Source organism: Lepidothrix coronata, unplaced genomic scaffold (genome assembly GCF_001604755.1).
Source record: "Lepidothrix coronata isolate B3197 unplaced genomic scaffold, Lepidothrix_coronata-1.0 Scaffold107, whole genome shotgun sequence".
Lineage (NCBI taxonomy): Eukaryota > Metazoa > Chordata > Aves > Passeriformes > Pipridae > Lepidothrix > Lepidothrix coronata.
The window spans coordinates 171,331-188,965 of record NW_016690287.1 but is presented as its reverse complement, the minus strand read 5'-3'; the positions used below and the strand labels follow the sequence as shown (position 1 = coordinate 188,965).

Here is a 17,635-nt window from a genome sequence, read left to right as displayed (position 1 = left end):
AGGAGGCACTGAAAAGTGACACATAAGAGGTGTCATGTCCTGTATCGAAATTGGTAGTGATTTGTTTCCCATGTCTCAGTTCTCGTTAGTGAAGTGTAATAAATGATGTACTGCATTGACTTTCCATGCCATATCCATGGCCTTGAAGGCCTGGGAGACTAATAAATTCCTACCTGGATGAGACTTTTTTTTCTGCCAGATGAACTCAGTGAATTGTAGAGAGGATCTTGTGTTCATTTACTCTGAGCACCTTGAAAGTTTTGTAAGTATGACTGTTTCTGAGGAACTGCTATAATTAGTTCGTAAAGGAATGGTGACACTCTTCTGGAAGGTGTATGAAAACTTCCCATAATGGAAAATATCTCCCCCAGAATGCTTTTATTAAAGTTCCAGTTAAGCTATTATACACACTTATAAAGAAGCCAGAGAAGACTCTATACAGAAATTCCAGTAAAAGCCCAACTGCATTAGAAAGCTGATACTGAGATTTTACAATGAACCAAAAATCCAGAAAAGATGGGAAGATTGCATTAAATCTTGTGGGCCTTGTTTTTCAAAGCACTGCTTCTTAAACTGCACAAAACCAGTCTTTCGGTATTTTTCTTTTAATGTAGAGGACAATGCCTTGCTATTCATCAATAAGATTTGTAGTGTAATGGGGTCTTGGAGGGACCTGTGAAAGGGATTTATATAACAAATTTATTAATCTGAACATGAATCCCACCTATTTTAAGGGACAGTATAGTGAAGTCTACCAGTGGCAGAATAACTGGAGTCTGTGTCAGAAATCACTGAAAGAGGCAAGGTCAGCAACGAAGATTAAAGGTCAGGCAAAACTAGTACAGATCCCCTATTGTGTAAACTCAGTTTTCCTAATAATTGAAGGAAATGGGCTGGAAGCTGTTCTCTGAAAGAAGCTGAAAGAACTCATAATCACTAATTCTCCTAATCATTAATGCCTCTGGACTATTAGGCACCCTGATATCTCTTAGAAAAGGGGAAAGTAGATTTCCAAGTTTCCAAACCAAATAAGGATATAAGACACTTTAAAGTACAAAATGTGAATTACATGTAGCGTAATAAAATTCCAGCTGCATTAAGAACCCAAAATGGAGATATAATGAAGGATTGGATAATACTTTGTATTAAATCTAGGATAGCCGAAGCCTACTCCAAGGTGCTGTGTTTGGCTGTGTGAGTGAGGGTTTAGCTGCCATGGGAACCTGCCATACTGCAGAGGGTGGGAGAGAGCAAGAAGGGAAAAGGAAGAAGAATTTCTAACTTTAATACCTTTTCTGTTTGTATAATTAAAGCCTACAGGTTAGCAGAAGACAGGGTTTACAGCGTCTCTCTGCTCAAGAAACTGCACTGGGAACTAGTCACATTTTTCACCTTTACCCAAACTTGCAAATAAATCCTGTTGCAGTAGCATTTCCTTGTGACAGGAAAAACACAGGGTTGGAATGAAATCTGCAAAGTTTTCCTTTCATTGTGGCAAAGGGCTTGACTGACTCTCCCATGCAATTCTGTCTTCTCCTTTAATGGATCTTTTCATTCTGGTTTTATGTCATGTTGACAGGGACTTTGTCCTGCAGGTTTGGAGGAGCAGGGCATACTGGGCATACCAGGAACAACTAGGGACTGGGCAGGAAATCTATGTGAATTACCTGTTCACCCCAAAGCCTATTTTTTTCCCACACATTCCCCTTTTTTCCTTTTTTTTTTCCTTTTTTTTTTCTTCTAGTCTGTTCCCCCTTGAAGTCTTTTGTTTCCTGGCACTGAGCAATTAAGAAGATCAGGGTTTTGGGCTTTTTCCTCTCCACAAAGCTTTGTCACGTGCCCCATCAAACTTACAGCAACTTGCAAAGAAAAATACCCCCTGGGAGCCATTTAGATACTCTTTATGATTTCCATCTAGGGCACCCGGCATCTTTGCTTTGCCAGTGTGCCCTGAGTCCTTGAATTCACAGGAGGGGATAGAGGAAGAAAAAAGTGAGGAGGTGGGGGAGGAGGATGGGGGGCAGACAAATAGCAAATGCTCAGGCAAAACAAGAGACAAAACAAGTTCCCCCACCCTTATGTTTTTTCCTTTCTCTACCTCCAGTATAAGATGTACATCCCTGGACAGGGTAAATTCTAAGAGGTGGTTTTCCCCTGCAGTTTTACCCCCTTCTAAGCTGGGAACAGTGCCCATGCCTGCATGTAGGTATATGCATAAGCTATACAAGAAGCTTACCTATGAAAACTAGTAGGCACCATCTCTGGGGATCCCTGCTGCCAGGTAAGATTTGGCTTTTCTTCTTCTCTTTGCTGATTCACCTTTCAGAGAGAATGTCCTTTAGCTGGGTTCATGGGTGAACAGTCTCTGTACCAGCCTTCTGTGTCCACCCATTGCAGCAAGTGCAGCTCCTGTGCCTGCGGGCTGACACGCAGTAAAGGCACGTCTAAGGAGGCTTACTGCAAATGGGGGAGGTTCCGGGGGGGGGAAGGACATTTTTCCATTGCCTGGAGTTTGAATGAGTGAAGGGAGACTCTTCAGGAACTGCCTAGACTTGTCTCAGCCCGCTGCATGCATGTTGAGGGATGAGTCCGTCCTTGGAGCTGACCATGAGGCACAGCTCCACATGCCAGCTCCCGGGAGGGTGAGCGCCACTGCCGCCAGAGCTGTGTCACAGGTGAGCGACCGGGCGTGCTTCCCGTGGGATAGAAAGCACAGCCACCAGAGAGGGCTCCCACACCCCATCCAGCTGGAGCCAGGGATGCAAGGAGGGGTCAGAGCCCCGGCTGTGGGCCCAGGTGACAGCCAGGGATAAGGTGTGAGCATGGCCAGCAGCTGTCCTTCAGGCAGAGTGTCACCCACCTGAACAGGTGCTGTAGGTGTGATGAAGCACAACTGCAGCACTGCAATGGATGGCTATAAACTCTTCAGAAGGGACAGGCAAGGAGGTAGAGGCAATGGGGTAGTCCTGTATGTTAACGGTGTGTTTTGATTACTAGAACTTAATGATGGTGGTGATAAGGCTCAGTGTTCATGGTCTAGTGGTTAGGGTGCAGGACTCTCACCGCTGCGACCCGGGTTCGATTCCCAGCCCCCCGGGCAGATGGAGCTCGTTAGCCCTGTAAGGCCATCCATCTAAGAGAAGGTCACTCTAAACAAACCTACGTTCTGAGACTCTCACTGCCACTGTCCGAGTTTCACTCGGCCCCGGCAGATGAACCTCAGGATTAAAGGGTGGGCTCAGTTCAGCGCACGCTGTGTCTCACCTAAAAAATCCACTGCGCAGGCTCGAAGGGTTAATGACCTTTCCCAAATCTTCGCTCGCGAAGACTGGCCATTATTTATTATTATTATTATCATGGGTAAGAGTCAGTGGGAAGGGCAACCAGGCAGATGTCATGGTGGAAGTCTGCTAGAAATACAACACAGCAGAGAGGAAGGGAGTTCTAGGAGGTCCAGACAACCTGGGAGCTTTGTGGAGCATGTGGAAGATAACTTCCTGACACACCCGATGAGGGAGCCAATGAGGGGAGGTGTTCCATTGAAACTGTTATTTGTGAACAGAGAAGGGCTTGTGGGTGATGTGGTGGTTGGAGGCAGTCTTGGGCACAGTGATCATGAAATGAGAGAACTTTTGGTTCTTGGAGTAGTACAGAGGTAGGTCAGCAGAATTGCCAGTTTGGGTTTCTGGAGGGCAGAGTTTGGCCTGTTTAGGAGACTGGTTGACAGAGTCCATTGGGAGGTAGTTGTAAGGGGCAAAAGGGTCAAGGAAGGCTGGATGCTCTCCAAGAAAGAAATCTTAAAGGTGCAGGAGCAGGCCAATGGCATCATGGCCTGTATTGGAAATAGTGTGGCCAGCAGGACTAGGGAAGTGATCACCCCCCTATACTCTTCACTGGTGAGGCTGTACCTCGAGTCCTGTGTTCAGTTTTGGACCTCTCACTATGAGAAGGATATTGAGGTGTTGGGCTGTGTCCAGAGAAGGGCAGGGAAGTTGGTGAAGGGTCTAGAGCACAAGTCAGATGAGGAGCTGCTGTGGGAGCTGGGGCTATTTACCTTGGAGAAAGGGAGGCTCAGGGGAGACCTCATCACCCTCTAAAACTGCCTGAAAGGAGGTAGTAGCCAGGGGGGAGTGGGTCTCTTCTTCCGAGTAACAAGCTATAGGACAAGAGAAAACAGGTTCAAGTTGCATCAGGGGAGGTTTAGATTGGATATTAGGAAAAATTTCTTTCCTGAAAACATTGTCAAGTCCTGTAACGGGCTGCCAGTGAAGTGGTTGAGTCACCACCCCAGAGGTATTTAAAAGACAGGTGGACGTGGCACTTAGAGACATAGTTTAGTGGTGGACTTGCCAGGTCAACAGTTGGACTTGATGATCTTAGAGGTCTTTTCCAACCCAAATGTTTCTATGATTACATTCTTCTGGCATATCTGCCATGTTTGGAAAGGAGATGCCGACATGGGCTCTGTCCTCATGTTTTGTGTCACTGGAGAAATACGGTATCCAAGGGATGGCAAAAACCTGAGGCTGTCACTATACCCAAATCAGTAAGAGACCATTCTTAGCATCCAGGTGTCTGCTTGTTTAAAACCAGAGCTGTCTTTGACCTCTCACTGCAGCTGACAGTGTATTATGAATACTCCCACCAAAAAGTATTTGAGCGGCGTAGGGCAAATTTGTGATTACAGTGGAACACTCCTATGTATTCTGATTGCAGAAAAGAGGAAGGATCAAAGCCACTAGTGTGGCCAGCTGTGGTACCACTGGGCACAGTTCTCTGCTCTCTGTCTTCCATCAGAGGCATTGTCAGGGAAACCAAACTGATGCTCTGAGATATGTTTTTGCAGGTGGCTCTGGGCCTGAAAACTACCCACCTCCTTAAAGCTGTGCCACAAGAGCAACTGGGGATACATTAAAACCTGTAAAACCATTATGGCTATCAGTCTTTCCTTGCACTCTTCCATTTGGAAGATAATAAATGCCAATGATTTTTATGCTGTAATGTTTTTTATGCTTCTGGACATAAATTTTGTTTAACCTCTGCTGTCCATTTGAGATTTGTACCAGCTCAGCAGGGCACAAACTTGCATGCAGCTGTCAAACACCAGTGTGTCATATTCCACCCCCACACCTCCATGGCATTTTTTTTTGTTCTGACCAATCCTGCATTCGAGGTGCAGTGGAGGAGACTGTGCAGGCCCTCTGCACCTCTGCTGAACTTCCTCTAGCTGGATGTTGCTCTGCTCAGAGATAAGGACAATTCACTTGGTTGTGGTACATATGTTTTCCAGGTTTTGGGTTTTTTTTTGTTTTATTCTGAAATTGCTGTAGATGTGCAGAGCATTTAAAACCTTAACCTAAAGGCTATTTGATGTGTGTATGTAGCAGCACACCTTATGTGATTGTCATGCCCATGCTCAAAAGTTTAAAGGAATTTATCCTCACAACGAGTGCTGTGAGGTACATTTGAGGTACATGCTCTCATTACCCATTGGACAAGTTCAGAAGTGGGGCAGAGAGAGACAATGTGTGACTTTTCCCAAGATCACAAGAAAGGCAGAAGCAGAGCAGGAATAGGTGCAATGGGTGTGCAGCAAGCACAAACCATTTTGATTTTGTTATTGTTGTTAAAAAAAAAAAATCTATATACTCATTAGTGTTGACAAGGAAATTTATTAACGTCCCTGTCAAGGCAGTATCAAATGAGAATATGTTTCTTATGTGTAGTCAGGAGCTCTTATTTCATTTGATGGAGAGATTTCAGCAAAAATGTTGGTGCCACAGTCATATATGAACAGAGCCTAGGAAAATATTTGCATGAGTAAATCTTAGCATCTAGATATACTTATGGTTTTTTGCATTTCTGGTAACACAAGTATCTATTGCACAGACCCTTGGAAAGCCATGAAAACACATGTATCCACAGTATATATACATATACATGAAACCATATATATATTTAACTTATGTAAGATCTTTGTCTTTAGATAAACACAGAAGAATAGGAACTTCTCCTATTTATACTTTCAGGCAGCAGTTCTGTAAAACATAGTACTTCTTAAAAGTGAACACAGAAGCTGATTTCATAAATATTTTCAGATCTGATTTAGAGATTGAAATTAAGAACAAAGTACTGCTGTATGTAACCAGAGATTTAAGAATTACTGACATCTTTTGTTCTCAAAGTTCAGCATTTAGGTTTTCTTTACTTCTTTGTATTTACCTGCAAAGAAGTAAATTCACATTTTTCCTGAAACAATTGGCCACTGAGCCCTAAGACTCTATGTAAAATGGTAAAGGGAACTAAACCTCTTTATTCTTGTGTAACTCATTAGCTAACGTCAGACGATTAGAGCTAATGTTTCCATCTAAAACAATTCAAGTCCCTCATTAACGGGGATAGATTTCCTTTGATCTAATTACTTAATGTCCCAGATATATGGGAAATTCAGAGATCAGCTCTGAGAAATCTCTGCAGACATGGTCACATCTAGAAACATGAACTTACATGTAGACTCACGAAATGTTGTTTAAAACGCTAACAAGCCTTGTTTAGTCTGCTGGTAGTTCTTGGTTAAATGTTAAATGAAATCATGCTGATGATAGCTAGAGAGTGAAGATAATGGCTGTTTGCTGAGAATGATTTAATCTCCATTGTTATAGGCAAGTGGATTGCAAATTTCCATAATTAAACATCCAGTGCATTGGTCAGATTCTGTTTGATAATTGCTGTTGTAGGGAAAACAGTACAGCGGGGTGTTGCTGTCACATGACAAGCTTTTGAGGCTGAGCTAATAGGATGCCCTTTTAAAATGTTCTCCATGTTTTGTGCTTTAGAGACAGAGGATACCATCATGGAGGTTTCATCAAAAGAAAATACTCGCTTTTTCTCAAACAACACAATCCTGCCCGTGGACCGATCTTCATTCAAATCTGAATCTTCTGCATCCAGGGAAAAACACTCGTGTTGTGGAGGTATAAAGGTAGAGTAAGAGTTTTTGAATATTCCAGTAGGAATGTAGAAAATCTCTTTTTTTTTCTTTTTGGTGAAAAATCGCTTTTTCACTTCTGATTATGTCTTGCTGAGTCAGAATGAAACTATTGAAGATATTTTCAAGTCACAAAGAAAGTCTTCTTCAGATCTGTGTTTGCCTAACGTTTGGAAATATTCCAGTTAACTTGTCGGTTGAGGCTTGCCTGTTAGGAGATCTTCAAGGGTCATCCTGAAAAGTCACTCAATCCTCCTTATTGCACCACCTGAAGTTAAGAACAAAGCTTTGGAAGAGAGGTAACACAGGCACCTGTTAGTACAAATTCCTCTTTTAAGATTGTAGCCTTGGTAGTTCTCTGGGCTTTCAAAAATACTATTTGTATTACGGTCCATGCGTTTTGAGTGCAATATTATTAAAGTATTATTGTAACGTTCCTTGTTCAAGAGAACTCTGCATGAGATGACTTTGAAACGAAACTGCAGAAGTATCACCACTGTATCTGCATTTATCTCACCCTAGAGCAGTTCTTCCTCGAGGCGATGGAAGCTCCCTGCTCTAAGCCTCGTAGCGCAGCTGTACCCACCTGACAGTAGGACCGCTGCACCTCGGAGGAGCATTCCTCCCTGCAAGGGACACTGGGGTGCAGGAGGCAGCATGGTGCTTTGCCTACTGTCCCTGCCTGCTTTCCAAAGCCAGGCTGTAAAATGCTGACACCCTCTTGGGTGAGGTCTCAAAAATCACCGTACAATGATGAGATGAAATTATTTGAGTTATACAGAAAATGCGTCTTCGGCCTTGCCCTGTTCTTTTCATCTTGCACAGTCTTCATTTCTTTTGTTCTTAATCTCTCTCTCTTACACACATCTACTTTCAGATATTAATTCAGCTCCCAATACAGCAAATAACATCACTGATAATTGCCCTGAAGTCTATAAATTTGGAATCTTCTGGTTTTGAAATAGAAGATGAGTTGTATTAATTAAATGTTGTAGCATAATAGTAATTCTTTCATTGTTCCTCCATTTGCTGCAATGATAATCCGATCCCCTCAATGAATAAACCTTCAGTCACAGCTTAGCCAGTCAGGAATCAGCTTATTAGCTCCAAAAATAGAAAAGCAATAATATTTCAGCTCAGTTTCTTTCCGTCCGAAGAATTTGTGTCTTCTGGGAACCCAAACAGACACAGCCAATCCACTCCAGTAGGGACTTAGAAAACCTCTTTCTTTTTTTTTTTTTGTGAACTAAGTCTTTTTCAGTTTTGATCATACATTTCTAGTCAGAATTAAATTATCAAATAAATTTCTAGGTTATGAAAAATTCTGCTTCAGGTCTGTATTTGCCTAATATGTTAGCAAAACAATACGCAGATTCAACGGGTTGTTTTTACCAATTATCAGCCTTTCTGTGGGTTAAAACTGCCTTTATAAACCAGAAAGATGTGGTAAAATATTTACTTACAGGCACTGACAAACCAGAGCAGAATTTGAAATCATGTGCACCTTTCTGTCCCAGCTCTAAATCAGGAGCACACCTGGGACAGTCGCAACCCCAGTAAATAAACTTGTGTCAAAGACAGACAGAGACATTTCAAGTTCTATTTTACCTATATCACTTTCCTGTAAAAAAAAAACATATGTGCTTTCACATTACTATTTAGAATCCAAGGGCATAAACACACAGAAAATGTAAAATAGTATGGCAATATTTTTACAAGAGAGTTCTTTGAGAGCCATTGCTGTAGGAAATAGGAACTAGACAGTGGTTGTGTATGTTTATTTGCCCACAACTGTTTCTGAAGGAGGAATAACCAACACTGGATAAAGTGTGCTGAGGGAGACACAGAGATACATTTGAATCTTAACACCAGAATTTGTGTTCAGTAGTAGTAGCACCAGTGTTATTACCACTGTGCCCTGCCAAATGAGGTGTTGTGAGGAGTTTTGTACTGGAGGTGAGTACATCACTTCACCTACTCACTGGAAGCATGATTGCTCAGAGAGGATTAAGGAGCAGGCCAAGGCTCTAGACCTCTGTTCTTATGAAACATTACTGTGTCTTTTAATTTCTTGGTTAGGGTTTGGGTTTCTCTTTTTAACGCCGTTTACAAAGAACATCCATATTCATATTCAGTCAACAAAACCCGTATCTGAAGGTAGAAAGCAATGTTGTGATTTCTATGACCAATTGCCTGATGTGTGAGTATCCATGGAGCTCACAAACTCAGTAGGGCTGCATTCAGTGAAGGCAAATTAAAGCAATAGCTCTGCAGGAGCAGAACAGTTGGTGCTAAGGACCCTGCACTCCCACTATAGGCATTTCAGAGTGGGGAGATACTTCAGACCAGCCCTCATCTTGTCCCAGAGACTGAAGAGCCATTGACTGTTGAAGTGAATGTAATGCCTGTCTGGAACACATCTTCCAGTTTAATTTTGTGTGAAAGGGTTTCAGCCTGCATATTTGCAGTACGTAGCAAAGCACAGTGAAGGGGGTGGGAGTTTAATTCCCAAAGCTTGCTCCTGATCCAGAGCAATGGGCTAAAACTGATACAGTGATAACTAAGCGAAAATAACTGTCTCTGAAAAACTAAAGGATGGGAGAAGGTTGTTCCCAGCAAAATGTTTTCTTTTCCAAAAGAAAACATATGTGTTGCAGCTTGCAAGATATTTGGTGAGCAGAGGATGAGCCTAGAAGGTAATTGCATGGCAGGCCACTGTTCATCTCATGGAGCCATATAACAGAAAGCAAAGATTTCTCCCTCCTGGTCACCCTGGGCTTGAATGGGAACAGCTTAGAGCCTCTCAATTCCAGACCATTGCAAAAGCCTGTGTTTAAAAATACCCAAATAACTCACCTCCCCACCAAGCCACACTTAACATTTACCCTCATGGTTTACTGTGTAAGATATCACCTCCTTAGAACATCATGAGGGAGATCTGTGTCTCTATCTGTTGCAGCAGCACCTTTGACACCTACCTGAAATTAGCAGTGGTTGGTAGCAAGTTCAGTTCAATATATACCAATATTGAACAAACCAGCAATATAGGATTTAATAAAAAATTAGGAGAAATATTGATGTGGTTATTTGGAAAAATGTAAAAATTGCTTAAAAATAATTCACAAAGTAAAGTCTTCTGTACTGCCTATTCTAATCACTGTCAATTTTTTCCCACAGATATTTCTCGGTGCATTGTCTTTTGTTTATTTTGCTAAAGCACTGTCAGGAAGTTATCTAAAAAGTACTATCACACAAATAGAAAGAAGATTTGATATCCCTTCCTCTTTGGTTGGCGTTATTGATGGAAGTTTTGAAATTGGTACGTGCTGTAGAAACCCATTTTTATTCTCAGTAAAAAAGAATGATGCAATTTGTTGTGAAGAATGATTGTACAAATCTCCTTGAGCCATTAAAACTGAGCAAGATTACCCTAGTAAAAATCAGTGGGACTGTCAGTATGATTACATTGGATAGCATCGGGTTGGTTGCTAATACAAGAAATTAGGCATAGTCCTTGTGATTTGTTAAGCTTAGTGTCTGGCTAATTAATACTAACAGAAATTTTGACTGTTAAATGAGAATTTGCCTGCACAGATTTATGCTTTCTCTCTGCTTTTGTCAGTAATCTACCTCCCCTGCAAGTGTTTACCTGTTATAATTTATTAAGCAGCAGGAGTACAAACCTCTAACTGTAATCTACATTTATTTTCCAGTCCATCTCCTTCCCTGTGTACTAAAGTTTCCAGCAAGACATTGTCTCTTACGATTTCAGATTAGTGAATTTATCTCATTGGAGTGTGGTACTCATGGGAATGAAATCTTAGCCTAAGTATATAAAACTCTGTTTGATTCCCCCTTTTCCTGCTTTTTTGGTGATTTGCTCTCTTCAGCTGACGCAGTCCTTCTCCTCTTTTCCAGCTGTTTATCCAAAAGTTTATGGTTTTCTTATCACAGAAGGCACTGGGTTCCTGTAGAATGCCTGGAAAGAGGGAGAAAGAGCAACCCCAGACCATCAGCCCTCTCTTCCTGAAAACGCTGCCTATACCACATACTAGGAGTGGTTATTTTAGGGGATCTCTTATCAACAAGCAGTAAAACTCAGTTTTCCTTTTGTACTCTCGAAGGGAACCTCCTAATCATAATTCTTGTAAGCTACTTTGGAGCAAAGCTTCACAGGCCAAGAATAATTGGAGCAGGCTGCTTAATTATGTCAGCTGGAACATTCCTAATTGCGATGCCCCAGTTCTTCATGGGACGGTAAGTGCAAAGCGATCAGTATTTTACAGCTGGGCTGTGCACACTGAATGGCAGCTCACTAAAATATTCAGGCATTGATTATGAAGATCCCCGTAGAAATAGGCATATGTGGATGTTGTTACTTAATCTGATATTTTTCCCGAAAGGACTTATTCCTGGGGAGCAAATAATTTAACATATATACTATCTCAGTTGTAATCAGCTTGTTGTTTTATTAGTCTGTGATCTTGACTTGGCCACATTTTGACACGGTTTAGGAATTGTTGAAGCATCAGTGAAGAAGTGATGACTAAACTCAGGATGAAATTTGCACTTAAGTGCTATAGACCTACCTGGTAGTAACAAATCCGATTGCTTTTTCTTATCGGTTCTTATAAACAAAAACAACTTTGTTTTTTTAAACAGATATCGCTATGAAAGATTCCCTTCCACCATCAACTCGACTGTTAACATCTCTCCATGTCTGCAGGATAAAAGCCAAACTCCACTCACATCCTTGGAAAAGTCTCAAGCAAAAATAAATGAAGGTGAGAGAGATCTCTGTTAAATATTGTGATAAGCATCCTAAAATATATCGCAAGGCTCTAAAAGGCCCATGCACTACTTAATCAGAATGCAAAAAAAAAAAAAGGAAAAAAAAGAAAATCAGATTAATATTTCCCACAGAAAAGACAGACCTACTGGCTGAGGCAAGTTTATTCAAAATAAATGTATAACTGCCCAAGAGTTTTTTTCGGGCTGCAGCCTTTCCTCCAGCTTTACTTTCCCCTTCAGCAACTTTCTGCAGCTCTGTGTTTTGCAGAAACACCAATCTCCCATGGGGTCCTTGGAAAGTCATGGTGTTTCTTTTGCTGGGAAAACATAGAATCATAGAATCAAAGACCTTTGAGATCATCAAGTTCAACCCTTGATCCAACACCACCGTGGTTACCAGACCATGGCACTGATGCCACATCCAGTCTCATCTTAAAAACCTCTGGGGACGGTGAATCCACCACTTCCCTGGGCAGCCCATTCCCATGTCTGATTACTCTCTCTGTAAAGAATTTCTTCTTACTATTCAGCCTAAACCTCCCCTGGCACAGCTTAAGACCATGCCTTCTTGCCCTACTGCTGGTTGTGTGGGAGAAGAGACCAACCCCCACCTGGCTACAACCTCCTGTAGCCAGGAGGTACTCTCTAGGTAGTTGTAGAGAGTGAGGAGGTCTCCTCTGAGCCTCCTCTTCTCCAGGCTGAACAACCTCAGCTCCCTCAGCCTCTTCTCATAAGACTTGTGTTCAAATCCCTTCACCAGCCTTGTTGCTCTTCTCTGGACCTGTTCCAGCACCTCAATATCCTTCCTGAACTGAGGGGCCCAGAGCTGGACACAGTAGTGGAAATATGTCTTCAGGTCCTCAGTCTGCTGGAAAGAGCCATTGGGTCTCCCAGCCTGCAGACTCTGCTTCTTGTTTCTCTCCCTGCCTGTTGACCCTGTTTTGCACACCACAGAGCTGTGTCCCTGCTGGATGCATTGAGTTCCTCTTGGGGAAGGAACTTTCCTCCCCTATGCCTGGCAAATCAGACCCTCTATATGTCCCAAAATGTGTGTATGTTTGCATCCCCACACCTGCGGATTAAATGTGGCCAGCAGTGCTCACTATCATCAATGTTTCCCAAATCTTTCCATCAGGGGATCCCAGTTTTGGTTAGAAAAAAGTGAAAAAGTTTTCTAAAATGGGACGTGGTGACAAATTTATAAAATCGGTGAACTCCTAGTATCTTTGAGGCAGTTTGTGCTAAAAATATTTCCACTTAAGCTGATTGGGTTAAAATTGCCATCCCCGCACTTCCCAGTTTTCCTTCTGTTTTCCCCACTTTAGAATTATTTTAGAAAACCTGTGCATTCAGTGTCAAACTGTTGTGAAAAGCATATAATTGCTGTCTCTTGTTATGTATTCAGGATGTGAAAAGGAAGCAGGCTCTTCCATGTGGATCTACGTTTTACTTGGAAATCTTTTGCGTGGAATAGGTGAAACCCCTATCCAGCCTCTGGGAATTACATACATTGATGATTATGCCATAGAAGAGAACGCTGCCTTATATATTGGTAAAATAAATATTACTTATTTTCCTAATGGATTTTTCCCCAGAGGAAACGGAGTCATTCCGAATAATGGAATGAGTGTTATTGAATTAACTTGCCCTGATTGTTTTGTTTGCATAATTTCCAATATTAAAATTTATTTAAGTCATGTACACTCAAGGGACCAAGTTCCCCTTTAATTATACCAGCAGTTCCATTATCTTAATTTGATGAAAGAATTTGACCTTAGGTTCCTGCTGTTCTCCTAATCTTCCTAATTCTTCTGGATGTGGACTGCTGAGCCTCTGTGCACATTCAGTTCTCTGGAAAGTGATAAAAACATGCTCTTTCAAGCACTTAAAATAGAATTTTAGCAGGCACTCAAAACATTGCCTCCAGATTCCAGCAGAATTATAAACAATAGTGCTGAGGCTTTAGAAAGTTGGTATCACTGCTTTCTTGTGTTCATTGCCTGACCTCTGCACATTCACCTGGAATATTACCAAAAAATTCCTTCCCCATCAGCATCCTGTCTTGACAAGTTTCCATCCTGGTAACTGGCAAAAACTCAGGTTGTCTCTGTAAGAGATTCAGTCTTCCCAGACAAATTTTGAAAATTCACACTATTCAGAAAGTTTGGCTGAGGGTGTAGGGAAATGTTATTATTGGATACCAAAATAATGGTATTTTTCAGCCTATTCAGAGTCCCACCTCAGCCTAAAGTGATCACTTAAATAATTGCCATTTGCTTTCCAGTTACTTTAATGTATTTAGCTAAAGAGTTTCTAGCACTTACAGATGTCATACTCTGCTTTTAGGTGCAGAAGAACCAGTGCTCTTTTTGACTTGGGAGTGTAACAGTCCCCTATTTTTTATTCCAGGCTGTGTACAGACAGTGGCAATTATAGGGCCAATATTTGGCTTTCTTCTGGGATCCCTGTGTGCCAAACTTTATGTTGACATAGGCTTCGTAGATCTGGGTAAGTCAGAGAACTCGGGTTTCAAAAATACAGTCAGGCTCCAAAATTCCTATTTTGGGCCAAGAACTATCTGGTTATGTATAAGGGGCTAACAGGAGTAGAACAGGCACATGATGTGACTCTTGGGGATGGTCCTGTGCAGGGCTCGATGATCCTAATGGGTCCCTTCCAGCTCAGCATATTCTGTGATTATGAAATAAAAAGGATGACAGCAATAGAGTGGAGAAAAGGCTGGCAAAAATGATGGTTGTGGAGGAAGTAGAAGACCTGACTCTTCCTCAGTCCCAGCAAGTCTGCAGCGGGTGCCTCCAAGAGATGCCCTGGGGAGGAGGCTTAGGGGAGACAGCAGGTGCCAGGAGGAGGCAAGACTGAGGCTCAGGATTTATATGTATGCATTTTTTAGTATCCTGTTGTTGCCTGGAAACATAGTTTGGCAGTGGGCACCAGGTCTCCTGATTGCCTTCTGCCTGAAAAAACGCTTTCCACCCTATTTTTCCTTGCGGCTTTTGTACAGAACAGCCTGACTGGGAGCAAGGCAGTGGCCACCTGGGCTACCCCACCTCCTGGGCCTTGCAGCATCTCTGGGGATGTGTGAGCAGCACAGCAGTGTCAGGGCCAGGCTGCTGCCGTGTCACAGCAATCAGCAAGTCCTTGTTGCATCCCCACAGCTGCTCTTGTAACACCCTCAGAGACGCACAGCTAAACCTGGTGAGGCGGGAACAGACTCCTGCAGAGAAAGTCCCTGAAAAACCACCTTCCTTGTTATCAGCACTCTCGAAAAGCATCTGTTTGTCTCTTCTTTCTTTTGGCTTTCTCCAGACAGCATCACAATAACTCCCAAGGACGTGCAGTGGGTGGGAGCGTGGTGGCTGGGTTACTTGATAGCCGGTGTGATCAGCGTTCTGGCCGGCATCCCCTTCTGGTTCCTGCCGAAGCACCTCCCAAAACCGGAGAGCAGGAAGGACTCCAGCACCTCTTCTGAGCAGTCCAAGTTCATCATCGAGGATAACAAGGACCAACACAAACCTTATCAGCAAAAAACGAAGATTGCTGAGATGGCAAAAGGCAAATCACTGGAGTTTCTTTCCTGATTGTTGTTTTTCTCTCAAAGGCTTTTATACTTTAAAATTTTATACTTTCTGAGGCCCTATTTTAGTGGGCTGAGAATTATGATTTTTCCCCCAGGTGTCACTCTCCACCTAAATAACAGACATATAATGGGTCTTGTTTCCTGGACCTGCTCTTGCACGTGGGATTTCTTCATCTGGGATTTGTAAAATTATGCTAGTGGGCCAGCAAATACCATGAAACCCTGCAAAATTTTTTCATTCACAGATAGTGACTGTTGCAGAAGCAGTGGTCAAAAAAGGCTTTTAGGTTTTGCTAAACCTTTTTCTGTAAGTTCATTCATTAGAAAAACACAATATCTGATCAGAATAAGGATGGGCACAGACTCACAACAGTATTGTTGGAGGCTGTCTGGATTTAGGCAGGAGCTGGTTTGCACGGTTGCATTTCCTTGGCCTTACTTTACCAAAAGCATTTTTCCTCAGTACTTGAATCTGTAACTCAATATGTCTGTGCTTACCGTCAGCTGTGCTGAGCAGTCTCTGCCCCAAATTAAGCTGAAAGGTGCTGTGGCTGTTGAGGACACATAGAAACCAAATCAGTCCTGGCTTATGATCGAAAGAAGGAATAGAAAACAAGATGCCTCTTCTGGGAGATTGATGCTTAGTGTTTTCCTCCATCCAGAAATGGGAGAGCTCTTAGGAGCATCATGGAACTTCATGGATTCCTTCTGAAACGTTCTGCAATCCTTTTTTTAGAAGGTGGAAGCATATCACAAAGCATTATTCACAGCAGTTATTCTCCCTCTGGTCTGCTTGTCATTTCTGCTGTTTTGTCTTGCAGACTTCTTTCCATCACTGAAGTGCCTCTTTGGGAATCCAGTTTACATTCTGTATTTGTGTGCAAGTATCATTCAGTTCAATTCTTTAATTGGCATGGTGACATATAAGCCAAAGTATATTGAACAACAGTACGGGCAAACATCTTCAAAAACTAACTTTGTTATAGGTAATGCTATATCTGCTTCTTGATATCTTTAAAGTGGACATTTTAGGAGTGGCATGTACATTCATATAGGGAAAATTGTATTTTTTTAGGATATGTTTATTTCTTCTCCTTCCTTGTCTGACTTTAAATAGTAGCTTATAGTAGGTAAGTTCTTTCATTTCTTCCTTAGCACTAGTTAGCTCTGAGTTTATCTATGCAAGAGTTACTGTGAAAGTTCACATTATTTGATACCTTAATTCCCATTTAACTGGAAATTTGAAAAATACTGTATATATACAGCACAAGAAAGTAATTGAGAATAGAATTAATTTTAAAATACTTTATGTAAATTTGCCATCAGACAGATCTGTTTCCTTGCTGGCATCCCATTTATTTCAACAAAATAAAGATCATGTCAGTGAGTGCTAAAGGATTAACCATAAAGTAATGTCATATTGCCAGTGATTTCTTACTTTCTGAAGAGGTTGGGGTTAAATAAAAGGAAGGCAAGTCATATTCCAAAATCTTCTCTACAGTACAAGAAAGAGAGATGCTGCTTCTGCCTTTGGGTACCATGGTGGCCATTTTTGTAGATGACTTCAGGATCATGAACTCAAATGCCCAGTTGCTGAACCTGCACACAGGCTTGAGTTCCCTTCCTAAAGTCCCGGGATTCAACAGCATTAAAACAGCAAAGAGGTTTACATCTACCCAATACAGAGGGAACTGCCTTGTTTCAGGGCAGCATTAGTTGCACAGCAACAGAGGTATATATATGCAGAAAAGCTGTATTGATCCATTGTGCTATGTGCTAATTCCTTAAAGATAGAAGCTGGAATTTCCTGGCACGAAGCTCCTCAAAGCAAGGAGAAATCTTGAAGTATAGTTGATGGCCAGAGAAAGTCCAGAAAACAATCCCTACATTCAGTAGAGCACTTCCAATTGTATTTAAAGATTTTTTTGGAGCTAAGCTTTCAGGTATGTGCAAACTGAGTGGGGATTAAGAACAGTTTGATTTCACTGAGCATAGGGAATACATGCAACAGAAAGCATGCAATGACTTGGCTAGGGAAGGATCCTTACTGAGTGGCTATCCCTGCAATAAGGCAGTTTTTCTTCCTTCTTTTCCTTTCTCTTCAAATCCCCCCTTGCTGAGGGCTGACTAGAACTTACAGTGTTTATTTCACTTTCCCTCACTCTTTTACTATTTTTTTTGACAAATTCTATCACAATCTCTCTGAGAGATTTCAAAATTGCCAGAGAGCAATTTGAAGCATTTAAAAAAAAAAAAAA

At 41.9% G+C, this 17,635-nt stretch overlaps 1 protein-coding gene across 1 annotated transcript in view; it reads left to right on the top strand.

The window, feature by feature from the left end:
* The first annotated feature begins 2,257 nt into the window (after positions 1–2,257).
* LOC108501722 (solute carrier organic anion transporter family member 1C1-like) overlaps positions 2,258–17,635 on the top strand; it is a 26,079-nt gene continuing 10,701 nt past the window's right edge. Inside the window, exons 1-9 of the mRNA XM_017823914.1 lie at positions 2,258–2,675; positions 6,837–6,982; positions 10,166–10,307; positions 11,113–11,245; positions 11,651–11,772; positions 13,185–13,331; positions 14,189–14,287; positions 15,107–15,352; positions 16,199–16,363. Of these exons, the coding sequence (XP_017679403.1) occupies positions 6,854–6,982; positions 10,166–10,307; positions 11,113–11,245; positions 11,651–11,772; positions 13,185–13,331; positions 14,189–14,287; positions 15,107–15,352; positions 16,199–16,363 (1,183 nt within the window). The 5' untranslated portion in view covers positions 2,258–2,675; positions 6,837–6,853. The remainder of the gene's footprint in view (positions 2,676–6,836; positions 6,983–10,165; positions 10,308–11,112; positions 11,246–11,650; positions 11,773–13,184; positions 13,332–14,188; positions 14,288–15,106; positions 15,353–16,198; positions 16,364–17,635) is intronic.